This window comes from Astatotilapia calliptera, chromosome 14 (genome assembly GCF_964374335.1).
Source record: "Astatotilapia calliptera chromosome 14, fAstCal68.1, whole genome shotgun sequence".
NCBI classification, from domain to species: domain Eukaryota; kingdom Metazoa; phylum Chordata; class Actinopteri; order Cichliformes; family Cichlidae; genus Astatotilapia; species Astatotilapia calliptera.
This window is the reverse complement of record NC_137435.1, coordinates 11,314,490-11,340,891: the sequence shown is the minus strand read 5'-3', so window position 1 is coordinate 11,340,891 and position 26,402 is coordinate 11,314,490. Positions and strand designations below refer to the sequence as shown.

General features: G+C 39.1%; 1 protein-coding gene and 3 long non-coding RNA genes across 7 annotated transcripts; 1 reads left to right on the top strand and 3 right to left on the bottom strand.

Moving 5' to 3' along the window:
* Positions 1 to 860: 860 nt before the first annotated feature.
* LOC113035705 (dehydrogenase/reductase SDR family member 11-like) lies at positions 861 to 21,697 on the bottom strand. The gene is made up of 5 exons (XM_080288799.1): positions 21,602 to 21,697; positions 1,656 to 1,785; positions 1,421 to 1,513; positions 1,270 to 1,335; positions 861 to 1,146 (listed from the first exon to the last, which is right to left on the bottom strand). The coding sequence occupies exons 1-5, from the start codon at positions 21,646 to 21,648 to the stop codon at positions 1,117 to 1,119; spliced, it is 366 nt and encodes a 121-aa protein (XP_080144925.1). The 5' UTR covers positions 21,649 to 21,697; the 3' UTR covers positions 861 to 1,116.
* On the top strand, positions 6,233 to 10,938 carry LOC113035709 (uncharacterized). 3 transcript variants are annotated; one of them, XR_013901332.1, is made up of 6 exons: positions 6,233 to 6,371; positions 6,665 to 6,743; positions 7,809 to 7,913; positions 8,639 to 8,793; positions 9,475 to 9,532; positions 10,456 to 10,938. It is a non-coding gene; the product is annotated as an uncharacterized LOC113035709 (long non-coding RNA). The 3 variants fall into 3 exon arrangements; XR_013901333.1 differs by having other exon boundaries at positions 6,238 to 6,367; XR_013901331.1 differs by lacking the exon at positions 6,233 to 6,371 and having other exon boundaries at positions 6,378 to 6,743.
* LOC145420218 (uncharacterized) lies at positions 12,891 to 15,391 on the bottom strand. 2 transcript variants are annotated; one of them, XR_013901527.1, is made up of 5 exons: positions 14,894 to 15,391; positions 14,281 to 14,406; positions 13,921 to 14,028; positions 13,695 to 13,816; positions 12,891 to 13,552 (listed from the first exon to the last, which is right to left on the bottom strand). It is a non-coding gene; the product is annotated as an uncharacterized LOC145420218 (long non-coding RNA). The 2 variants fall into 2 exon arrangements; XR_013901526.1 differs by having other exon boundaries at positions 12,892 to 13,552; positions 14,281 to 14,411.
* Positions 21,698 to 22,109: 412 nt separating the features above from the next.
* On the bottom strand, positions 22,110 to 24,869 carry LOC113036388 (uncharacterized). Its single transcript, XR_003274445.2, has 4 exons — positions 24,725 to 24,869; positions 23,669 to 23,811; positions 22,802 to 22,966; positions 22,110 to 22,724 (listed from the first exon to the last, which is right to left on the bottom strand). It is a non-coding gene; the product is annotated as an uncharacterized LOC113036388 (long non-coding RNA).
* Positions 24,870 to 26,402: the final 1,533 nt, after the last annotated feature.

Below are 26,402 nucleotides of genomic sequence, written 5' to 3'. Positions count from 1 at the left end.
ATTGAACTTTCCTTTTAATTGCATTTTAAACACAAACACTTTACTCATATTAAGATAACACTGATATAAACATGGCAATACTGATGTATGGAATTTAAACCATGGCTGGTTCTTCGTGAAGAGCACAAAATGTCCCAAGAAAACATACCTCTGAAGATCATCACTATTTTGCATTTCAAAGCTCTGCTTTTACTTCCATTACAATATTAGCCACTACAGGTCATAGTACAGTCGTGGCCAGAATCTACTGCTCTTTGGTCAAGTCACACTTGAAAGGGACCAAAACACCAGGGTGGCCAGCACTTTGACACTCTGCTGCCAGTTTTTGAAACCAAACTTATATGATTTCTTGGTAGGCTAAGTTTTGTATTGACAACTCCTTTAAAAGTGTACTCTCTCAGATACCTGCATTTAATTATTTACAACAAATGTATTATTTATTACAACCACAATTAACACTAGCAAACAGTTCTCTATTGCATCCTTGACAACGGAGCATTGTGCTTGCTGAGCAGTGTCAAATTGTCAAGACACTCAGCGATTTGGTGAGTGTTTTCAGAAATATTTGCATCATCCACACAAACTGTTGGAGAGTGCAGAAATCTGCTACCGTACAAAGGAACCACAACAGAGTTTTTAGTACAGCACAATATACCTCCTTGCCCCGAATTTTACCTAGTGACTGCCAAAAACTTCCAGCAACCATTCACCAACTGGTTGGAGAACATAGATTAATGAACAAAGGCCACTTACCAGTCTCTAGGGCATAGTTAATAAGAACAGTTTATTGTTAATTCTGTTGAGTTCAATTTCAGTTTAGGTCAGTGTGCATCTGAATTGAACAAAAACATTCTCAAGTCTTTCTTCATTCGCATTAGAAAAATTTATTTTGGTAATTTTCTCACAGTCATTTTGACAGTTCTGTTTGATGAAAAATTCAACTTTGACTTGGCTTTTTATCATTTTAGGATCACGTAGGAATGTGCTCAGTAATGGTTGGTGGTTTTTATTTATTTTTTCTTAGCAGAGGATAAATGGAGAGTAGTGTTGAGCAGTCAGGAGTTTCACACCACTTTGTTGTGGAGGCTGGATTGTGTGCCTGCACTGTGTTACCAGCTACACAGCTTCAAAGTTAATGTCGCCAACCTGAAAGGAAAGTTATAGAAATATTATCTTATTTTGAGTAATCTGGTGATATTTACAATATTAATGAGCTAAATTCAATAAGTGAACATTTAAAAAGTTGAAAATAAGAGAAAACCTACAAACCTGAACATGAGGCGGGGCGCTGAGCACGTATGTGACAGCACTGGCAATGTCTTTTGGTTCCAAAGGCTGTCAGAGAAGTGAAAAATGCTTAATAACTTTTATCAGAGTAATCATATTAACAATCTATAAACTGTGAGATTAATAATTATACCTTAAATTCACTGTACATAGCAGCTACTTTTTCAGGTTCATTGCTGTGGAGCCGTGATACAAATTCTGTGTCCACTAAACCAGGAGAGAGGCTCTGTAAAAAACAAAAGAAAAACAAAGGTAAAAGAAGTGTGATTGTGTGTCGACTTCGGAAAGTATTGTAAATGTGTCTCATAGCAGCTGAAATTGGTTTTAAGGGCACTTTTTGGGTTTATCAGTGTTCTTTAAAACCTTACCGTGGCTCTGATATGAGTTTTTTCTGCACGCAGCTCCTGCCTCAGGCCCTCAGTCAGCGCGGTTACAGCGAACTTGGTCGCCATGTAGAAATGTAAATCGGGAACGGGATAGACATGATGTCCACCCACACTACAACAGAAGAACATTTCACTAGGTCAGCATTTACCAACATATTTTTTATCTGATTTCAGGATCACATCTGTGTTTTATCCTTGGAGGAGGAGTCCTCTTTACCAAAGAAATGAAACGAGTGAGCGCCACTGGCATCTTAATAAAATGTCACCCTCTTCCTCCTCATCTCAAACTCATCTACTGAACTGAATTCCAGGATTGAATATACAAAAATGTGCACAAATATGCCTATTTATTCCCAATATTGGGAATAAAGGCAAATCTTTTCATTCTCACTATTGAAATCTCCACAGTTTCCATTCACTTTAGGTTAAGAGTCTTGGCATCATCCTAGACAGCTCACTATCTTATAAATCTCACATTAATGATCTCACTTGTTCTGCCTATTTCCATCTACGCAACACGGACCGATTGTATCCTTCTCTTTCCACCCAGTCTGTATCCTTTCTTGATCATAGTATAGTTACATCCCACACTGTCTATTGTAATTCTCTCTTGCATGGTTTCCCCCAAAAATCCCTCCATAAGCTTCAACTGGTTCAAAACTGCGCTGCCCGCATACCAGCACATCATCCATATCCTTCAGGAATGTCACTGGCTCCCTATGAAATTCTGAATGGCATACAAGTTTCATCTGATTACCTTCAAGACCCTTCATAACCATAACCTCATTCCAGCCTGACACAATTAAAAATGATTTGCATATCAAAAATTATATGAGTCTTTCACTTCAGAACAAACCTGTATTTTTCCAACATCTCTGGCGCAGCCCATCACTTTCATACCGAGTCGGACCAGCTCTACGGCTATAGCCGCCCCAATGCCGACCGAGGCTCCGGTCACCAGAGCCACTCTGCCCCGCCAGCGCTCCATCACAGCTTGGATTCCTGCTACACGCAAGAAAGAAAAACAAGTATGAAGAGAGGGACGCTGGGTCTCCAGGATAGTCACCCTTGAGCTCAAACTGTCCTTTAAAGTGAGCTATCTCTCTCTCTATATATATATATATATTACAGAAAGATGTTGCAAGTCTTGGTGCAGCCTTCACGCCAATGAATGGAAAGCAGTGATTGATTAAACACTTGTTATTCGTTACACTGCCAAGCTAAATCAAACAAAATCTCTTATCTCAAGATTCCATATCATACTTGTTTTAGTACTCCCTGCACAGTTCTTTGTACCTTGCACTGCCACAATAACGTCTACAGAGTAAGTTATACCTGTTGCTTCACTTTAATGTCCAATAAATGGATAATAATGTGTTTGTGACCATCATCGGTGTTTCCTCTCTAACACCATAGACTGAGAAAGTGTCACTAAAAGAATCCTGAATCAAAATCTATGCTGCAACAAAGAATGTGGTAGAAGTTTAAATTTAAGGGGAAAGAGCTTTGAATATTGTTTAGTTTTTTATTCAAGTTTCTTTTCTTTTCTTTTTTTTTTTGCCTGTCCCGTTTGGCTCTTTTGCCATCAGAATTATTGTCTAAAGGCAAAGAAAGATGCCCAACGGATTTACTTTACCAAATTGACCATCCCAGCCTTGCCATAATGGTCCATTTGATTCACATTTTATTGTTTATTTTATTTTCACTTGCTGAATACGGGACAGACTTGACTGGAGGAAAGAAGGGGAGAAAGAAAGAGGGAAAGAAAAACAGCTGAGAAGAGGGACGGGGGAGAAGGGAAAAAGACAAAAACCAACAGAACGGGCAGAGAAAAAATGCATATATCAATCACCTAGATCACCTGTTGAGAAAGAAAAAAGAAAACAAGCAGAAGAGAACAAGAGTAATAGAATAAACAACATCACAATGATATATGGGAATATGACAGTAAATACTAAATATTAAACATTATTGTGCAGCACATAAGATCAACAGAACACAGTGTGCTTTGAGGTAGGAGCCAAAAAGGGTGTAGTTTGTGGGTGTGATCACCCGTGTGTACACCTGTGAGCATGAACTTTATTCAAGTTTCTAAGGTTTGTTTTGTTTTTATGTAAACAAAAAATAAATAACTACATCCAACAAGACTTGCATTGTAAAGTTGAACACATAAATGCTGTTTTAACATAACACCGTAGTTTTAAACTGGAATAAACCTGGTCATTTATAAACCAGTTGTGAACAGTGAACTTTTTCACAGAGTCATATTTACAAAAATGGATGATAAATTGTAAATAATTGGTTTATTCATTTCTTTGCAGCAAGACAAACTAATTGCCCACCCAGTCTCTCTCTCATGTTAGCATGACACAGCAGAAAAAAACTCCATCATCATGATAGCATTAGCAGTAGTAGAAGTAGTAGGAGTATTTAATCCGACATTTAAATATATTGTCTTTGAGAACGAGATCTCTTTTTGAATACACAAAGACATGTACAGTTTAAGAGTAGACTGATAAACAGACACACATTATTCAAACACACATTATATATGCTCTTAAATTCAGAAAAACTTCACTTTACTTTTTAATATGTTTATGGCAAATCAGTCTCTGTTTAATTTGGTCATCCATGCGCATCTCCTGCTTAAATCAGCACAGAATGAGAGAGAGATGAGGCACTGAAGGAACTCTGAATTGATATCTATTCAACAGCAAAGATGGTGGTAGAAGTTTATCTTTTATTTTGGAGCATAGTCAACCATTGTTTCCTCTTCAATCAGATTTCACTGGTGATTCTATACATGCAGCTCCTATGACCAGTACAATTAACTTTAATTTAGATACTGCTTCAAAATAATTGCCCAAATAAGTAACCAGAAGTGTTGCAAGGATGGATGCCAAGTTGTGAGAGTAACTTCTTCATGACCTTTGGCGTCATACATAACTGTAGCAGTTATTTGCTCTACCTGTGGGTTCATCTCATTATACAAAACAGCCCACCAACAGAATTTGCTATGCACACTACATAAACTTGATACTGTGTTCTCCATAAAGACTGCCTAGTAGGTAAATTTTCCACAATAACTCAAATGCTAGTCCCTGAAAACTTCACAGGCTGACAACAGCTCTTCATCTTTGGTCTGTTTGCGTCAGCATAACTGCCCCTTCACCTAGTACATAAAGGGGGAAAGGTTAATAACTAATAAACAATAGGCATGTTAGTCATTTCATCTGGTATTGCTCCCTGCAGCTGAGTTTGTAACTACACCGCTCTGTGATAAGATCTGGTAAGTTAATCTCATTTGGTGTTAATTAACAACAGGTGCACTAGAGCGGCAATGATAAAACAACCCATGAATTATGGGGTTTCTGTTCAGGGAAACCTTTTGTGGTCGCAAATTTTGAAGCCATCATGATAATCTTCTCCCACCAACGATGTGGAGATCCAACCCTTTTAGATCCAATTAAAATCAAGACACTCAAAAAGATGCTCTGGAAAAGAGTAGAATTCTTGGAACAGAGTTTAATACACTGAATCATATGAACAGCAGGAAAAATACATACAGACATTTAGCAAGAGAATTACAAAGCAGAAAACAAGCAAAGCAAAACCCCGGGGTGTACAGCCTTAAGCACAGACAGTAGGACAGTAGGTCCTTAAAACATTAGCTGGACAGGTATCTGCTCCTTTGTGCAAGGAGGAACATAAAGAGCATAAATTGATACCGCCAAATGGCCCCAGATTCACCTGAGAGAAAACCAACAGAACACTTCAGGGACAATATATTTCTGTCCATGTGATGCCACCAGGTTGCAACTCAGGCTGTCCAGGAGCTCAGTAATGCAGGGGTCCAGACCTGGGAGTTCCCCCAGGATACCTCCCAGTTACCCAGTTGCTCCATGATTTCCACCCCCCCTTGACAGCTTATGTTATATTTGCTAAGTACTGTAAGCAGTGTCTGAAAGAAATGAAACAGTTTTTCTGATATGTATTCAACCAAAGACAGGGTGGAATTCCTTGGCTATCTAGTTAGTTATAGTAATTCTTCTGGGTGTTTTGTCTATGCAGATATAAAAAAAAAAATGTATTATACTTACCTTAATTACAATATATTTAAGTAATTTTATTGAAATTGTTGTAATTTTTTCAGATATTTTGCTTTTACCTTAAATATATTCTTTGTTTTTATTCTTATATAAATATTTGTGTACTGGATATTCTCCACAGGACATTTTTATTTAAATGTCCTATTACAAACAGCACATTAAAATCCTTTACCACAACAAGAGCACTGCAATGAAAGAAATTTCCCTGAAAATCCTTTTATTTTATTCCTTAGTGAAAATTATCAGTAAAATGTTATACAGTGTTTTCATGAGTACATAAAGTCAGTAAAAATTACATTAAGGTACATTAAGGTGACATGCTGCAACTTCTCACTGAGATGAAAAAAACACAGATATGGTAAATGTTTCACAGACTGTTTTGAAAGGAGGCTACAAATGAAAGATGCAACAGTTTCTCCTCAGGGATGAGAACATACAACACGTTCTCACTCCCAACTCGTCAAACGTGTGACGCATGGTCAGGCTCCCTCTGCTGCACTTATGGACGCGCAGGGTACCCCTCTCGCGTTGGGAATTGACGTGAAGGGTCCTCCGATTGAAGAGATTGCTGCGGAAGTGCCTGCTGTCGGTATATTTAGACATTTTCCAAATCACATTGTAGTGACGTATACAGAACACAATAAATTATATAATGTAAACAACTACCTGAAAAACAGGTAGAACGATGCTTTTGTATCGTTTATTGCATTTACGGAGGGAGTGATGTATGCTGGGTAATGGCACAGCTAGCTACTGGGTGACTTTATTCACCCGCTTCGGCTGTTATCAGTCCATACAATGGGCGTTATTAGCACAAACCAGTCCCATAGATATGGGCCATCTCCTGCTAGATTGTTCAGAAGGTTGTTCTCATCCATCCAGATGGAGGATCACTAACAGGAGCGTGGAAGACTCCAGAATCCACTCTGGCTGGAATCCGGTGGATATGCAGTGTTTACAGGTAAGACCATTTACACGGACAGCATTTATAGAATGACTATTAAAAGTCAGCGAGTGTCAGTAATGTTAATGTGGTTCTCTTAGTAATACACCGAGTGCTAATATAACAGCTTTACGATGCATTTGTAGATATTATTACGTGTTTTACCGTCTTTATGGTGCTAGCTTAAAGTTACGGTGTAAACGTTAGCTTAGTAAAGCTGTTACTGGTTAAACGATGTTAGCACAGAAATATTAGCTTCTGTCATGACTGATGAAGTTACTAGTTAATAAAGTTTCCAGTAAAGTGTTTAATCGCAGCCACAGATTGACAGCAAATATCTCGATTAGCTTCAGTGCATCTATAATAAATATGTGCAAGTTTCAGTGCTTCGTTTAAACTGTATGATACTTATACTGACCCAGGGTCAGTGTAAAATACAATCCTAGCTGTGTGAACAAAGCCTGGCTCCTTTAATCCTGCATGACAAACCTCAGGATGCAGGCTATTATTACTCTTTACTGCTGGCACACCTGTCACGCCTGAGAGTGAGCTAGAAACTTACAGTGACGTGGACATCATGCAAAGACTGCCAGACTCTGTAATACTGCAAATGATCAGTGACTCAGGTTATCACTAAACTTTAAACGGTACCTCTGTGTCTCTGTGCTGAACATCTAGGATTGAGTCAGGCTGCATTGACTGTGGGACTTTAATGTGTTAAAAGCAGGTTGAAGACGGCTCAGAAACATTTGAAGATTAAAATTTAGCATTATGGCTGCTGGTGGTTTGTAAAGCCTCTACTCAGCTGTATTTTTGTTACTAATTTATGTTTGTTGTTGTTTAACACAGATTTCAGAAGAGCAAATATGCTTAATAGTTTAACTAGATGTCATTTGTCAGTGTGGGACTGCTGAGTCACCTGAAGAACTCATTTCATTCATTTTCCACATGATGTTCATTTACAGAAATGTTTCACAGGAGCTGATTTCTCCCAAAGGGTGAACTAGTGTGTTTCCATAGATTACCTCTGTATGAATGTACTTCTTAAATGAAGGCAAGTGTTTGTCCTTTTTTGTTCCTCAGGTACAGTACGTGATATCAAGGGCAGGCGGTCAACACTGGGGGTAGACAAGAAGCAGACGTACTTCCAAGAGGGAGCTGCAGTGAGGACACAGCCAGGTCACTGAGGTCAGAGATCAGAATCTGAAACAGCTCAGGTTTATGTTTTAGAGGTTATAAAAAATCAAAATGTATTTATAAAGAAACCTTTAAATAATAGTCATAATTATGATTATTATAAGAAATATCAAACATTTAAGTGGATTTTCTGTTACACATATCGTGTTAGCCCTGCAATAAACTGGCAGCCTGTCTTTGTCCTGTATCAGCTGGGATAGGCTTCATCCTCCCGCAACCCTGAATTGGATACATTGTATTCCAATTATGTAATCTGATCATTTACAAACTCAAGGTATCTAATCAAAATGTAAGTAATAATTATAAAATGGGAAAGCAGAAATAAGTGTGACATAAATGTAAATGTGTGAGCTGACATAGAGGACAGCTACATGTAGTCTGAAAAACCTTTGTTGTCAAGTTTGCAGGTCTATCAGCACGAGACATTCTTACATAGAAGAGACGTTAAAGTCTCTAACTCAGTGAAGCATTATTGGTCCCATCTGTTTGGATAAATATAGTAAGTTGATGTTTGTCCATTTATTGACACATTTCCTTAAGTGCTTATCCAGGATCACAGTGGAGCTGCAGCTGGATATGTTCACTAAATAAACCTTACAAAAGTTAACAATAAACCTGCATCCATGTACGTTGTTGTCCACAGGATGAGAAAATCAAACTGGAAGACTGTGGAACATGTTAATAAATGTTTGTGTTTATGTCTGTGTCTTTCACAGGAGGCGCTGGAAGGTTTCCCTAATAGTTCCTGGTGAATCAAAGCAGAACCATAAAGGTTGCTGGACTGCATGATGGCCTTACCCCTGAGCAGTCATCCTGTTAAAGGAGGAACCACTTAGCTGTTTTCAAAGTAGCTGAGCAGATTTCATCTCAAGTAAGCGATTAACTGTTTGTTCATCTGTTCTGCCACTTAAAGAGCATTTAAGGACATCTTTTAAGTGTCCAGTTGAATTAATTCTACTGGCTCTCATGGTCATTTGTTATTATAGCCATATTTTTCATGTTCATCCAGCTATTTAGTAAATTCTATCTATTTAGTAATATCCGTCAGCTATAAAATGTAATATAAATATAAAAATATCTAAATATCTCCTGTCCTTTATGTTTTAATGATGTAAGTCTGTTATCGTGTTTCAAGTCAAGTCAAGTCAACTTTAATTGTCAATTCTGCCACATGTACAGGACATACAGAGAATAGAAATTGCGTTACTCTCAAACCCTAGTGATTAGAAAAATGCAAATAAAATAATTTAAAAGTAAAAATTTAAATAAATACAATACAATTTTACGTATAACAAAAAAAAAAAAGCTATGCAATATACAATATACAATATTCAAGTAAGGAGGCATAGTGGTGCAAAATAGGCAAATAGTGCAAATGGAGATTTACATTAGCATTCCTCACATATCAATGAGATGCTGTACAGTACAATCCTACTGACACAGCAGAGGGATAACGACGGCTATTCAACATCGTTACACGACACATTCGAGCTGCATGACACAGACAAAGTGACTAAATCATCTTTTTTGTGGTTTATTGTCTTCAAACCAGCAGACAAAGCTGATGGCAGAAGATGTCGGAGAAGAACTTCAGGCCGTGGACTGAAAAGGTATTTTTTTCTTGTTATCAAAGACATTTGGAGTGACGGCTTCTACAACTGGTTGTGCTAAAGTAACGCTTACAGTCTAAGAAATCATAGTGTTGATATTCAGCACAAAGAGAAAAGCTCACTTGTTTGAATTTATTTACAATCATAGTTTTATAAATTCTGACTGTAAACAGCTTTTACAGCTTTGATATTGTTTGACACTCGATATCAGGTTTAATTTAAAGGTTTCTGTGTCCCAATGAGCCATTTACACTGATCAGTGTCAGTTTAACTGTAACACATTCATTATTTAGATTCAACAAAGAAATAACTGAATGTAAAAATGGCAGCCCACAGGCCAGGTTTATAGAGATATATGCATGCATTATGAAATTTATATATCCCAGATAATTGTTATTCCTCTAGTCATGGCAGACCCACCTCTTCCTCCCAAGTTAACTGCAACCCAAAAGAACTAGTGGGGCTATTTACACACTCACAACCAGTGTGGGGTAAAAAGAGCCACCAAAAAGCTGTCAGCCACAGATGTGCTAGAAGAGTTAGAAACTCTACTTATGGAGAAACTTTCTAAGTCTAACAGAGGACAGGTACTCCTGCCCAAATAACATGATATAACCCCACATACAGCCCAGCCATAAAGTGAACCAAGTCATTTAGTTAAAGACAGCATGGGACCAAATGCATGTAACCAGCCTGCACCAACCTGGCATTTCTTCCTCCTGAATTAAATGAATGAATGGATGAAAGTTAAATGACTACAAACCTAAAGCCACTAGTTCCCACACTGGAGCTCCCTGACACTGTGTGTTAACCGTATTTAGCTTGTATCAACAGTTGTAACAGGCTAAGCCACCTGAGACACTGCATTGAATTTGTTCCTGTCTTAATGATTTCAGCTCAGATGTTCTGCTTTTTCATTTCAGTAGATCAAAGCAGCTTGTGCTCCTTCTGCTTCCAATTTAGAAGAAGAAGGCGAAGGCTTCAGCGAAGTGGCGTTCATGGTCTCAGTGAACAGTCATGGCCACACACTGCATGTGGTTTTAAAAGCAACATGTCTGTTCACCACAACAATGGAGATGTGTAATATTAGTGCAGCTACGGTTTGTTTTTGAACATCAGTTCTGTTTTCTACTTTGATCACTTAGACCAAAAAAGTGTTGTTTTCAGATTCTTTCTTTTACATCTATAAACCACCTGTTCATTTTTTTTATTACAATTAGTTTCACATGAATGTTAGTGTTTCCTTTATGATCTTTTAATGCTTACACTACACTGTACATGTCTACATTAGAGACATTTCTGTTACCTGTTTCTGTTGACTCAGAGTTGTGAAATGTTCTTTTATTTGATGCACAATATGAAGTTCATAATTTTCTTACAAATAAAACTCTAATGACAAACATGAACAGCTGTGCTTATTTCTGAGACATGAGTTTTTGAATGTGTTCATATTTAGACAGTGTGCATCTGTCTGCTGAAACTGTAATGGTGAACCTGAGGTGATGGTCAACAGAAGGCAAATATATATCAGTATAAAACAATATTGAAGTAATGTCTTTACCCTCTGCAGCGTGTGCACGCAATCACCTTATTCACTGTAGTAAACATGCACCGCTAGCTCACGTGACTGTCTCCATGGTTACATCGTATATTATTAGCTATGTAAACAGCTTCCATAGATACCACCATAGCTCTCTGCAGCTGTAACACTTTCACACTTTGCAAATCATTTCACATTTTTGATAGTTATGAAGACAGAATATGTTTTTAAGGTCATGCTAGGCGGTTGCTATGGTGGTTGCTGTGGACTTGGGTGGACCGCGTCCGATTCCTGTTATTAGCTGTCCGCCGTAGGAAGGCTGCGTTCCATTTACAAGTAGTGACAGTCTGCCGCAACTCGAACTCAAACCCCGCTTTGTTCTTTAATTATAGGCCTTTTATAGCCGTTCATGACACGCGCACACACATAAAGCATTTTGCCTCACCATGAGAATGCAAGTTTACCTAACCTAACCTTAAAGTATCTGATATAGGATAGGAAAATGAAGCAACCAGAGATTTAATGATGAAGGCTCTGGGTTCTGTAGTTCACGTTTTACAGTCCTGAATGACTCTTTGCATATGATTTATTGAAGAGGACTTTAGAATGCACTTTACATTTAGACTGTTGCTGTTTCATTTTTTACATTGTTGCCGTGTTATGTCATGAATAAGGTTCACCTGCTGGGGGTTTGATGGATCAGCTGGACAATACAGTCAAAGACAGACTTCATTCATCATATGCAAGAATCCTAGTTGGATTTTTGTTGTCACTCATGTTTTTGAACCAAATATTGAAAACAATTCTGACAGACTGGATACCTGGTCAGGGTGTACGTTACCTTGTACTCAAGCATCCCAGGACAGAGCCCTGCCCCACCATGAGCCTGGGTGGATCCGTGGTTATTAATATAAAAGGACCGATACTGAATATGAATATTTCATGAAAATTGAATTATAATACAAATGAGTAATAAGGGTTTCTCTGCGCCCTTATCTACCCCATACTCAAAGAGCTGCGGGCAGAGAGGGTGACAGGAGAGGATGGCACTGAAGAGAAGATGCTCGGTTTCTGGAGTCTCCTGGTCCTGTCAGTATTAGTAGGATGCATCTGCTGTGTCTTCTCGTGGATGCTCACCTACCTTGACTCGTTCCAGCCTGGTATGGATTTCCCAACACTGCGGACAGTGGCCCACATCAGAGACGTTTAATATTGATTACATATGTCTGAATTTCTTACCCTAACCCTAACCCTAGCTCAACAGACCACAATGCCCTGGACTGTCAGTATTATTACATGCTGTGAACATAAGTACCTTTGATCACAGTTTATGTTGTAAAAGAGAAGTAATATTGAAAAAAAGATCAACATTGTGATCTTATTTCTTCCAAACTGACCAGAAACATGCTTGTCAGACTCTCACAGCAAAGGATCAGACTCACTGTGTATGACGGCTCAGGCCAATGATGTCTGTTAGATTGTTAGTTGTTTAGTGCTTCTGTACAGTTAGGGTCACGTCTCTATTTCAGAATAATTAATATGCAGAAAACACTAAAAGTTGATTGTCTTCCAATATTCTAGCATAATTAAAAAACTTTGACTTTGTAAGTACATATTATTAGTCCTAATGCCAGTATGAGTCTTCATAAATCCTGCTTTGAAATACTGAGCTTTAAAATTGACCTGATGAAAGATCATTCACAGTGGCACTCTGTCAGGATCATTCTGACTATAAGATCACTGTATTAATCTGAATCCTTCTGAAATGTGCTGTGAATGAATGCTGATGCAACTCACGGTGGAAGAGCTGTTAATAAAATGAATCTGTGACACATGCAACACATTCACAGAGGAAGAGGACACAAAGGGAGGACACGCAGAGGCTGTGTTGAAGTCAGAAATCCAAATCTTTATTAAAAAACAGGCGGCGGTTACAAACAGGAAGACAAGCAGTCCATCAAACAGTCTACAGGGTCAAACATACAGAGAATTCAAACAGCAGTAAAAAATAACTGGAAAAACGTCAATGTGTGACGCAATAGAAGGAAGCAGCGCAGTATATTCACTGAATTATTATCAATTACAAAAGAGAAAAACGACGATTTCTAAGGATTATTTTCTTAAATGCAGTTAGAGTGTGGCTGGTAAAGATGGAAACATACAGAATGTAAACTGTGTGAGTTTGTGAACTTTGTTAGTAACAAATGAGGTAAAAAAAAAACAACCCCAAAACATACAAAACACAGAAAGAGGCTCTCAGTATTCATTAATAATTAGAAAGAAACATTCTGGTCGTGGATTTTTACAGTCTTAGTTCCGCTCGCTGTCATCATTATAATCATCATGATCAATGGCGAGGTCCTGAGGTGGGCGGGGCTGTCTCTGGTGATGTCACCATGAAGGAACAGCATCTGGCACGTGTTGGTGAAACATCTCAGTACGCTGGTGTAGTTTCCTCTCCAGCTGTTTGACATGTGACACTTGACCATTAAGGGGAAGAAGAAGAAACACTGTTAGGTCAGGTGACCACATGGTTTCTACAGTAACTGACAGGAAGTAACCAGGCCGTTAGAAATGGATGGCATGTGTTTAGAGTTACTGGAGTTGGGTAACTCTACTTACCAAAAGCAGAAGCACACAGATGAAGGATCAGATGCTGAATGTTGCAGGAACATGCTCATGTGTGGTGGTCATTCAGTGCTGCTCCGGCAGGTTAGACAGTCCAAGACTGATATGCTGCCCATCTGAGAGTTTGAAAACACACATGCAAGGATTTATTTTGTGTTACAGTCAAAGTTGGATGTTCATTTTTGTCCTTTAAAATGTTTGTGTATTTGAAAGCACTAACATTTAAGGATGACTTGGATCGTCTCCTTTAAAGGGGAGACAAGTGTATCCACTGATCCACGTCACTTTACCTGGATGATGACTCCTCCCCCCTCACTCAGAAACACTCCTAATATAACCAAGCAAATAAATAATATTGAAGATTTACTTACATCATTACAAAAACAGGAAAAACATCTTCCTTTGATTCTATTTCTCCATTCCTGCTGAACATCAGGCAACAAATATCTCAATAAATCACAGTAAAATGTAAAGCACATGTTTTCTCTGCTTTGTCTAACCTCTGCAGAGCCTCTGTCAAGAAAAACATATCTGTAAGCATAAAACAAATATACATTTCATAACACGTCACTGGACAAACCTCGGTCAGTTGATTTCCTCTGTGCAGTGCAGACGAACATCAGTCAGCAAGTGACTCTGCTGGTTCTTCTGAGGAAACACCACCGTCTCTCCACACCGTCACCATCTGTGAGCACAAACTGCCGCTCTGCTCTGCCAGCATGTAGGAAATCACATATCACACACACAGGGGTGAAGAAACATCAGAGCTCAACTTTGGATACTTTAGATCTAAACAGATCAAAGTAGCTCTTAGCTTCAACAATCAGTGAGCAGACAAACAATGATACCATACTGATTCTGTATGAATACAATATGGTATTTTCAATACAGGTGTCAAATTAATTTATTAAAACGAATACAGATATATGTATTTTTTTTTTGATAAATTAGTTTGCTAAATTATAAGAATATATATATTTTTTCATTTATCAATTGCAACTGAAAGAAATTAAATATTGAACAAAAATATATTGTCACATTCTGAGCATGCTCAGCATGCTGACAGACTTGAAGTTGCTACAGATTTTAAGAAGTGATAACTATAGGGAAGAAACTTCTCTTTTTCATCCGTTTAATCAAACATTTGATGCCTCAGCTGTCTCAGTCTATAGCGTTCTGCAACTACAACTAACCTGAGGCTTGGATTTGGCTGCAGGTGCCCCTGTACATCCTTCTCAGCAGCACACATGTGGGTACCATTTAATCACACTTCTTCCTGAGCTTTGCTTCATCACAAGACCAAAGGTGTTGCTTTTAAAACCACATGTCACAGTCTTATCATCATCCAGAAGAAACATTTGAAGAAACATCATGGAGAAGAAACATTTACGCGCCTCCTGGTTTTGTTTTCTGATCCTGCGAAAAGACTGAGGACAACAAAGCCCAGAGAACACGAGATACACAACATCCAACATTCAGACTCAACAGCCTCCATAAATGAAGAGCACCAGGTTGGTTATAGTAGATATGAGCATACTTCACATTACTGGGTATGAATAATAATGAGGAGACAAACTTTGAAAATGCAGAGCATGATGTCCCATCATCAGACTGTAAACAAACATCCACCAGGCTTCTTTGTTGGCAAAATTGATGATTCTCCCATCAGGGATCAGTAGCGTGTATTAACCTGTGGTATAAGCAGCAGTCACTGAAATATATATATATATATATATATATATATATATATATATATATATATATATATATATATATATATATAACTTGCTATATATATCCATGCGCATCTCCTGCTTAAATCAGCTATATAATTTGCTATATATATATATAACGGCAATGCTCAGTGGCTAGAGGATCTGAGGGCTGACCACAGCGACCTCCCTGAACAGGGTCCAGTAACCATCACAGTGGCAGATATCCAAGAAAGGGTCTCCAGTATGAAGAGTTGGACAGCACCAGGGCCCGACATGGTTCACGCCTACTGGCTGAAGAAGCTGACTGCACTCCACGAGCGTCTGGCAGCACAAATGAACCAGCTGCTAGTTAACGAGAGACACCCGAAATGGCTAACTGAAGGCCGGACGGTCCTGATCCCCAAGGACCCCAAGAAGGGACCGGTCCCCTCCAACTACCGACCAATAACCTGCCTCAGTACTACATGGAAGCTCCTGTCAGGCATCATATCGGCTAAGATGAACAGGCACATGGGTCAATACATGAGCGGGACACAGAAAGGAATTGGCAAGAATACCAGAGGCGCAAAACACCAGCTACTGGTAGACAGAACAATCAGCCGAGACTGCAAGACCAGACTGACCAACCTGTACACTGCCTGGATTGATTACAAGAAGGCCTATGACTCAATGCCCCACAGCTGGATACTGGAATGCCTAGAATTGTACAAGATCAATGGGACCCTAAGAGCCTTCATCAGGAACTCAATGGGGATGTGGCGTACAACACTAGAGGCCAACTCCAAGCCCATAGCACAAGTCACCATCAAGTGCGGGATCTACCAAGGAGATGCTCTGTCCCCACTGCTGTTCTGCATAGGCCTGAACCCCCTCAGTGAGATCATTAACAAGACTGGCTACGGATACCGACTACGTAACGGAGCAGTTGTCAGCCACCTCCTGTACATGGATGACATCAAGCTGTATGCCAAGAGTGAACGAGACATCGATTCACTGATCCACACTACCAGGCTATACAGCAATGACATTGGAATGTCGTTCGGACTGGAGAAGTGTAGTCGGATGGTATCAAAGAGAGGGAAGGTAGTCAGAACTGAGGGGATTGAACTACCAGAAGGCAACATTGCAGACATAGAGGACAGTTACAAGTACTTGGGGATCCCACAGGCGAATGGGAACCATGAAGAGGCCGCTAGAAAAGCTGCAACCACCAAGTACCTGCAGAGGGTCAGGCAAGTCCTGAGGAGTCAGCTGAATGGTAAGAACAAGATCCGGGCCATCAACACGTACGCCCTGCCCGTGATCAGGTACCCTGCTGGGGTAATAGGCTGGCCAAAGGAGGAGATAGAAGCCACTGACATAAAGACAAGAAAGCTCCTTACCATGCATGGAGGGTTTCACCCCAAATCCAGCACCCTGAGGCTGTATGCTAAGCGGAAGGAAGGGGGCCGGGGACTGGTGAGTGTCAGCACCACAGTCCAGGATGAGACAACGAACATCCAAGAATACATTGGGAAGATGGCCCCAACTGACCGAGTGCTCAGTGAATACCTCAGGCAGCAGAAACCCAAGAAAGAGGAGGAAGACGAGGAACCATCATGGAAGGACAGGCCCCTGCACGGTATGTACCACCGGCAGATAGAGGAGGTGGCTGATATCCAGAAATCCTACCAGTGGCTGGACAAAGCTGGACTGAAAGACAGCACAGAGGCACTAATCATGGCAGCACAAGAACAAGCTCTGAGCACAAGATCCATAGAGGCTGGGGTCTATCACACCAGGCAAGACCCCAGGTGCAGGCTGTGTAAAGATGCCCCAGAGACAATCCAGCACATAACAGCAGGGTGCAAGATGCTAGCAGGCAAGGCATACATGGAACGCCATAACCAAGTGGCCGGCATAGTGTACAGGAACATCTGTGCCGAGTATAACCTGGAAGTCCCGAGGTCAAAATGGGAGATGCCCCCAAGGGTGGTGGAGAATGACCGAGCTAAGATCCTGTGGGACTTCCAGATACAGACGGACAAAATGGTGGTGGCTAACCAACCGGACATAGTGGTGGTAGACAAACAGAAGAAGACGGCCGTAGTGATCGATGTAGCGGTTCCGAATGACAGCAATATCAGGAAGAAGGAACACGAGAAGCTGGAGAAATACCAAGGGCTCAGAGAAGAGCTCGAGAGGATGTGGAGGGTGAAGGTAATGGTGGTCCCCGTGGTAATCGGAGCACTAGGTGCGGTGACTCCCAAGCTAGGCGAGTGGCTCCAGCAGATCCCGGGAATAACATCGGAGATCTCTGTCCAGAAGAGCGCAGTCCTGGGAACAGCTAAGATACTGCGCAGGACCCTCAAGCTCCCAGGCCTCTGGTAGAGGACCCGAGCTTGAAGGATAAACCGCCCACAGGGGCGTGCTGGGTGTTTTTTTTTTTTTTATATATATCATTGCAGCATGAGTAAATTAATCATAATAAGCTCCAGCAGATTTCTTTGTGTACAGGTTGTGATCAGCTGACCTGTGCTGTGGCTGTTGACCTGAGGTTTACTGCTCTTTGTGGATTTGGACAGCTCCATTCATCAAGATGAAACCCATGCATATAGACCAATATATACCACATAAACTATGTTTTTCTTTATTTGTTTCTTTATTTTTTGCTTCTCTCAACTCTTCTTCTTTGAAGCGTACATCAATAGGATTGCCTTATGCAATTTGTTATTGCTCCATCCATTTCAGCTGAAATCGGTTTGGTGCATAGATGGAAATAATAACTCCCCTCCAATGTCTTTATCATAAACTAATGCACCTGTTTTAAGAATTAAAGTATTTATAATTTATTCACAGTAAAACAAAGGGTCTGTCTGCTCGACAGCCCCAATATGATGTTTGCCTGACAGAGCTTCATATTAAAAATTCCTTTTCATTAGAGTTTTACATTAAATAATCTCTGTTGAAATCCAGTTTGTTAGTTCAGAACAAACCTGGAGTTTTCTGACGTCCCTGGCGCAGCCCACCACTTTCATGCCGAGCCGGACCAGCTCTACCGCTACAGCCGCACCGATCCCGACTGAGGCTCCGGTCACCAGAGCTACTCTGCCCCGCCAGCGCTCCATCACAGACACCGGTAACCTGCTACACAGACGAAAGCACCAAAAGTATGAAGAGAGTGATGAGGAGTCTCAGTGACAGTGAGCGCCAACTGTCTTGTGCCTGTTAACCATCCATCTATAGATATATATATTGGAACGTCTTAAGTCCCGGTGCAGACTTCACGGGACGCCAACGAATGGAACGCATTGACTGATTAACCACTTCATTTCAGCTGAATCACTGGCTACAAAGCAAGTTCTTTATCAAACAAAAGTTATTATCTCAAACTAAAATATCATAGTTGTGTCAGCACACTCTCCTTCTATGCACCATACACCGTGACTGCGACAATAAAGACTAAAGTGAGTGAATTTGCAGAAATGGAAAACTTGTGAAGGTCATAAGCATTTCACATTACACAGCTCAACAACAAAGAAGGAAAGAAGGCATTATTTGGTATTACTTTATACCAGAATTGTGACTCCAATAAATCCAAACTTCTGAGGAAGTTGAATTTTGGACCATGAAGGTTGTTTGTTGTTTGTTGTAGTTTTTATTTTTGACGGGGGACGAGCTTCCATAAATAACCCATATAAAATAAAACACTACACCAAAAATTGTTACATTTTACATAGTCAGGTTTACAGTGTTATAATGGAAGATGAATTGTAACTAACCGGTTTTATTAATGTATTTACAGTAGGATAAACTGGCTGCCCGCCCAGTTTCTTGGTCTCATGTCAGCATGACACAGCAGAATAAACCTCCTTATCATTATTATTATTATTTGTGGCAGTAGTAGTTGGTTTATTTTAAATATGATTTCTGTTTGAGGAAGACTTGTGGAGAAAAGACATGTCGAGTTTGTCTGTAGATTGGTAGACCGACACACATCATGACGGCTAAGCTCTTTCTCTTCTCAGATGCCTCTCTGCATATTCAGATTTGTGATTTTCTGTTATTTCATGTTTTTTACTGTGACTTATTGAACTTTCATTTTAATTGCATTTTAAACAAGCAGTTCACTCATAATAAGATAACACTGGTATAAACATGGCAATACTGATGTATGGAAATTAAACCATGGCTGGTTGTTAATGAAGAGCACAAATGTCCCAAGAAAACAGACCACTGAAGTTCATCATCATTTTGCATTTCAAAGCTCTGCTTTTACTTCCATTACAATGTTAACCACTAGAGATCGTAGTACAGTCGTGGACAGAATTTCCTGCTATTTGGTCAAGTCACACTTGAAAGGGCTGGCCAGCACTCTGCTGCCAGTTTTTGAAACCAAACCAGCTCTGCTTTAACTTCCATTATAATGTTAACCACTAGAGGTCGTAGTACAGTCGTGTAAAAAAGACAAAGGCAAAATATGAAACAAAAATATCTAACCAGCTACACAATGTAAATTTACTTTTCACACACCTACTACAGTTTGCAACTTAAAACTCCAACTCCAAAATGTAACTGTAGCTCTTGCTAATAGTTTGCACGAAAAAGCTATGAAAATGATTTCTGATGGAGGATATTCCATATATCCTTTATCTGCCGAAATATCACTGTCTGCTGCATATCACACAAATCAAGAGAGTACTTTTTAGGTTTGACTGAAAGGTTTTCATACCAGTAGCCTCTTCTCAGTGATGTGAAAATGCACACTGTGTGTGTCTAACCAATAAGGTTTTAACCAGTTAACATTGATTTAACTGTAAAAAAAAACAAAAACAAAAACAAAAAACAACAACAACAAAACAAACCTTTTACTGGTTTAAAACTATCCAACAAGTAAGATTTAATATAATAAGTAGGAAGTTGTCATTAATTAAAGTGTTTTCCTGGGTAATCCTGGTTGGTCAACAGCACTTCTGAGCAGATAGCAGGTGAGGCTTTGAGAAGAAGAGTTAACAGCTGGATGAGTTTCTTTCTTTTCAGTCTGCTGTGAATTGACTACAATTTGGCAGAGTTGAGTAGTGAGGCAAATCAATCACACCACTTTAATGTAAAGCTATTATGGGTTCCTGCACTGTAGTTGCCAGGGTAACAAACTCTGCTTCACCTGCAACACACCTTCAAACAGAATGTCTCCAACCTGAAAGAAAAATTTGATGAATTCATTATGAGTAAACATAACAGACATAAAATTTGTCACAATAAAAAAGGTTAACAGTAAGAGAAAATGACCAACCTGAACATGAAGGGGGCACTGAGCACGTATATGACAGCACTGGCAATATCTATTGCTTTCATAGGCTGTCTGAGAAGTAAAAAGTATTTGTATAAAATACAAATATTTTGTATGTGTATAATCATCTTAACAGTACCTTACATGTAGGAATAATACTTTTACCTTATGCTCCTTTATCAGGATATTCCCTGTAGAGCTGTGTTCAAATTCTGTCTCTACAAAGTCTGCATGCAGCTCCTGCCCCAGGCCCTCAGTCAGAGCAGTTACAGCGTACTTGGTGGCATTGTAGAAAATCATATCAGCAGCAGAAAAAAACTTTATGACCACTTAAGCTGCCACAGAAGAAGATCAGCATTTATCAGCATATTCTGATCAGATCTCAGAACTTAATACGAAAGCCTAATTGACTGAAATTGATTATTTAATATTGCAGTCATATAGTATCTGGCTGAATGATTCAAGAAAATCTGTATCAGGTCTAAAGTCTCAAAAATGTGTATATAATTTATCATCAATTATTTAAGTCTTAAACATGAAGTATGGAACATGAATATTTGGTGCACTGTAATGTCAATTCTCCACAGCCTGTAACGCCACAAAAAACAGGCAGCCACATGGACATCTACAAGGACCCTCACGCTGTCTGACGAAATTCACGTGACTGTGACTGCAGCGGGCCTTAGTGGACTCCCGGATGCAAGAAAGTATAATCCCTGCTTAACCCGATTCAACCTTCCAGTTAAGAGGCATGGCCTCAGTCTTTGAAATGTCTTTGTACAGTGTTTGCAAAAGTTATCTTCATAATCGTTATCTAAATCGTGATGAAGATTCTATAAAAAGATATTTACCTGATGATTATATCTACAGGCTTCACAACCATGTCTGTTACTGTCCCTCGGTAATTAAAACTGCACCTGTTTATGTTTATGATGTGCCCATCGTCCACATTTCTTACTTTCATTGACTGATACGCTTCACGTTCACAGAAACTCAATGTAAGAATGCTCACCTGCAAGAGTAGAAAAAAAGAAAACACTGTCTGTAATCAACACCCTCTCTACACTCAGAAAAATAAAGGTGCCAACTGGAACCAAAAGTGGTTCTTTAGACTGATGCCATAGAAGAACCTTTTTTGGTGCCACAAAGAACCTTTCAAACAATGGTTCTTCAAAGAACCATTTCTTTCAGTGGTTCATTGAAGAACCTTTAAAGGTGCCCCAAAGAACCATCAAGAAATGGTTCTTTGGGGCACCTTTAATGGTTTTTCAAAGAACCTTTTTAAAAATGGTTCAAATGGTTCTTTAAAAGAACCATTTTAAAGAACCTTTTTTGAGTGGTTCTTTAAAAAACCATTTTAAATCTTTCAAAATAAAATGCATCATAAATTGAATTTGAGTAGGGCAAAATAAATACTAGCACAGCATAGACATATATTAATGGTTTATTGTCATTTTGTAGTTACCAAAAGACAAAAAGGCATTTTAACCCTCAGCACAACATCACTACTAATACATGTCACATATTAGTGTTTTAAACAGTAATAATTAAATATATTTGCTATACTATAAATAAATATATATAAATACTATAGCTACAGATAACACAACAAATAATACATGTATTGTTTAATTAATAAAACATCAGAAAGTGATAAAACACATTAGAAATAGCAATAGCTTCATAACAGACCAATAAATCAACACATTTTCATCAGCAGATGTTTGCATGTTCAGTAAAAATATTTCAACAAGTTTATGATTAAAATGATCAATGAACTTCAGCCTTACGCTATGTAATGTACGTTTCATGTTGTACTCATGGTCCTTTGTTAGTTCAGTTTAGGATAATGTCTCTGACGTATGTATCATATCAAATATATGTCATATCAAAACAAGCCCACACCTGCAGTTGTTTCAGTTTTTCACTGGTGTTTCCTGTCAGCTGGTCAACCTCACTCAGGCAGACATCCATATCAGCCAACCAAACGACAAGTTCCTCCCTTTGTGCTTCAAACCCCTCCCACTCTGAGACAAGGAGCTGAAAGAGAGAGGAAAGAGTCAATTATAAAGAAGAGAGAGAAGTGAAACCCTCCTCAGAAGGTCTGACTCGCATACCTGCAGTTGACCTGTGATGGACTCCTGTTTGGCGTTCACGTCATCCCTCGTTGTTGCCAACAGCCGAGTCTGCAGGGTGCCCTGGAAGAGCTGAGTTAATGTTCGACTCGTCCTGGTCAGGCTCTCCAGCTGGATGAGCCGAGGTCTCCCTTCTCACCGCTGCCTCTGAACACAGAAACACAAATTTCATCTGAAGCAGGAGGTGCAGATTTTTTTGTGCTATTCTTTTCTAAATCCAGGCTAGATCACGTGGAGGTATTTGGAAAACTTTTTTGGCCAGTGGACGACTGTTGTCTTGCAGAAAGTCAAATCAAACATATGCGATACACAATTAATTCACAAGAACACATTATAAAAAATAAGTCCAGTTCTTGCCTGATTTCAAGTGAAATCTGCATCAAAACAGGGTGACAGAAGTAAAACGAGTGCACAAAGCCTCACTTTGTAAAAGCCTGCTATTACAGTTCTCCTCTATGCAGACGACTTTCCTGTTTTCAAGGCACAACTTGGATCTGCTGTACGAATCTTATGAATACACACTAAATGAAACAATAGTGTGCATGACTCCAGATTCTGATCCCTCATCCTAATATGGTCCCAACATAGCAACAGCAAGAAAGCAAATGTTGAGGCTTCAAAATACAAAGTCCATAAACCAATGGCTGACGTGGGTTTTATCATAAGGGTGATAAATATACAGATTTCAGTCTGTCTTAGAGATTTGATGTTCATTTACCTGCAGATGCACTATACATACCTGCTCCATGGTTTTTCACAACATTTTGCACATCACTATTTAATACAGGAAGTAGGTGAACTAAAACAAGTCATCTTTCTTTGTGAGAGGACCATATTAATGAAACAAACCTCATCATAGGGAGCCCTAAAGATGCTCCTGCTGCTTCTCTTCCTCCTCATCCTAAGCTTCCTTCTCCTTGTCCTCGCCTTCCATCCAATTGTAATTCAACCTAATTGTGTTTCTCCCCCTCCTCTTCCTCATTTTGTTGGAGCTGTGAACACAATTAATGTGAATCTGGATTAATTTGTGCAAACAAGAAAAATCTACAGCTTTTTGGTCAGAGGTGCTCTTGTGATTTAAGCCGGGTAGAGTAGATTTATCTGTTGATGCTACCTGCTTCAGCTCTGGCTGCTGAGTGATATTTACACCCTGGCTGGATTACAAACTTTAACCATGTGCTGAACTTTGGCCCAGCGTTGATACCTCTTGTTAGTATAACGACCTCTTCTTAGCTTGTATGTATGATGGTGGATAAATGAAATATAAAAAAAAAATTAACTATATTACAAAAGAACATCTATCTTGGAAACATCAAATGACCGGAGCATAACTTGTCAACTAGTCCGAAACTAAGTTATGCAGGAACAGTCAAAGACACCTTCTCATGTCACATTTCTATTCATTTCTATATAATTTGATTAGACAATAAAGAGTTATCTAATCGAATTATTCATTCAAAACACTTATGCATAGCTGTATTTTATACAGCTCATACAGAATTCAAAGTACAGGTTCATGTGAGTATTTAATGTACGGCTCAGATCTACAGAATTTCAGAGTTTCTAGAGCAGACACAGAGCTCACGCCACAACAGGCTTCAGGCGCCATTTTAGTGACTTTAACAATATATTAAATTTTAATTTCGGTCTAGCTGACATTAGGTTATGTACGCAGCACGCAATTGAACCACATATTTTAGAAGCCAAAGGTTCAAATTAGCTGGGAGCAGCTTCACTTAATTATAACAGTGGTTTTGTTAGGAAAACAGTTGGATACTAAATTGCGCTGACATCAACGGCTAACGTATCTAGCTAATCGCTACTGTTAGCACAACATTAACAGCAAGCTACAATGACGAGTAACAAAAACAAAACAGTAATAAGGTTTTAATGAAAATGTTTTACCTTTTCCAACAGTCCCAGAATCCACAGCTTCAAAGTCCAGCAGGTACTGAAGACTGTTATCCGTTTCGCTGTCACCGTCCGTGAGGTTTTTTTTCCCGAAAGGTCAAGGCCCGCCGCTCGCACACTCTGTCTGCGCATGCGCATCCCAACGACGGACCCCTCCGTCCGCTCCCGGGAGGTTATAGTATGACGTGTTCTGACGTCACTCTCTCTCTCCCTGTCATTTATTTGGCTCGAAACACATATTAACAAATTGCTCAGTGATGAACAACTACTCAGATCATTTACCTAAGCAGTGTGCTTTGTCAAAACGAAGTGTGTGTTCATTACACTGACATTCTGTTCTGCAGTTGTTATTTACTTGTATTTTATAATTTGACTTTACATACTGCTGGGTGGTTTGTAAAGTTTACAATAACTAGTATTATCATTATGCTATATTTTCAAAAATATATAATAATCTCAAAAGCAATGCCTTGGAGTAGAAAATAGTAATGCTTTATTAAAATTTAAAACTAAAGTACAGTATTTGAATGTGTGTATTGTGTCTACTGTTTGCAAATATTTCTAACTTTTATTTGAATATTCAGCTTCCTACCATCTTCTCTTAAAGGGTAATTGCCAGGTATCCTGCCCTCCCCCTTCGCACACACATGCACACAAAGAAAACACACAGTATAATTCACAGCCTCATTATAGTGAATAAATATTTATGCCATTTACACCATCAAACTTAGATTGCTAAGGATGAAGAACCTTTTGTTCTTTAAAGAACCATTTGTAATAGCTGAAGAACCATCCACAAAATAAAAAGGTTCTTTGACGCATGATGGTTCTTTAAAGAACCATGAAGACATCTGAAGAACCATTTAAGAACCATAATTTTTCTGAGTGTACACTGGCACATGTACTTGTAGCTTCATGTGTCCATGGGAACAATGAAGAGGAAACCATTTTTAGCCATTTTTGTGTAACAGTTTATCTTTCTCATCTATTGTGTTTGTGATGTCTTATTTATTTTAATGAGCTAGGTTGTTGTTCATGTTTTGGCTGTTTTAACACATTCATTTGCAAACCTTCTGAAATATCAACAACTAAGGATCACTAAACTAAAGTGATCATCTGTTTTCAACGCAATGTTCTGCTGGGAAGAAATCCCAGAAACTCCTCCTCGTTGGTCAAGTCACACTTGTTTTGGTGCCATTAGACCATTTAGACCAATTTCTAAATAACCTTTTATAGCAGAAATTTTATTTAAAAAATACCACAATTGCTCCATGCACTAAACAGTAATATTATCTTTGAGAGGTTCCAGTCAGGGCTGCATTAGTCTCAAATGCAATTCACATTTGACACATAAAGTAAAAACTTTTTGTGAGCTCTATAAAGACTTGCCTTCCAGAGGGAACCAGTGTGAAAAGGTGGTGGTTAGGATGAGAAGAGTACTTGATGATGTTTGTGGCCCAAACTGCTGCAGCTTAAATGCAGTATTTGACAAATTTGAGTGAAACTCTTATTTTTCAAATAGGAGGTTCTGTTTCTCTAAAGAACTTCTAACTCAATCATCAGTTTATTTTTCTTTATGCTTTCTCCCTATTGAGTATATAACTCAGAGACACAGTGTATCTATTCATTATTTTTGTTGATGGCACTCAGATATAGCTACCTACCAGTTGGT

Excerpts from the sequence above, each read along its gene's own strand:
- LOC113035705 (XM_080288799.1), bottom strand. The coding sequence starts at position 21,648 with ATGAAAGTAAGAAATGTGGACGATGGGCACATCATAAACATAAACAG. Across the intron at positions 1,336-1,420 it reads CTATGTACAGTGAATTTAAG|CCTTTGGAACCAAAAGACAT; the intron begins GTATAATTATTA and ends CTTCTCTGACAG. Across the intron at positions 1,147-1,269 it reads GCGCCCCGCCTCATGTTCAG|GTTGGCGACATTAACTTTGA; the intron begins GTTTGTAGGTTT and ends CTTTCCTTTCAG.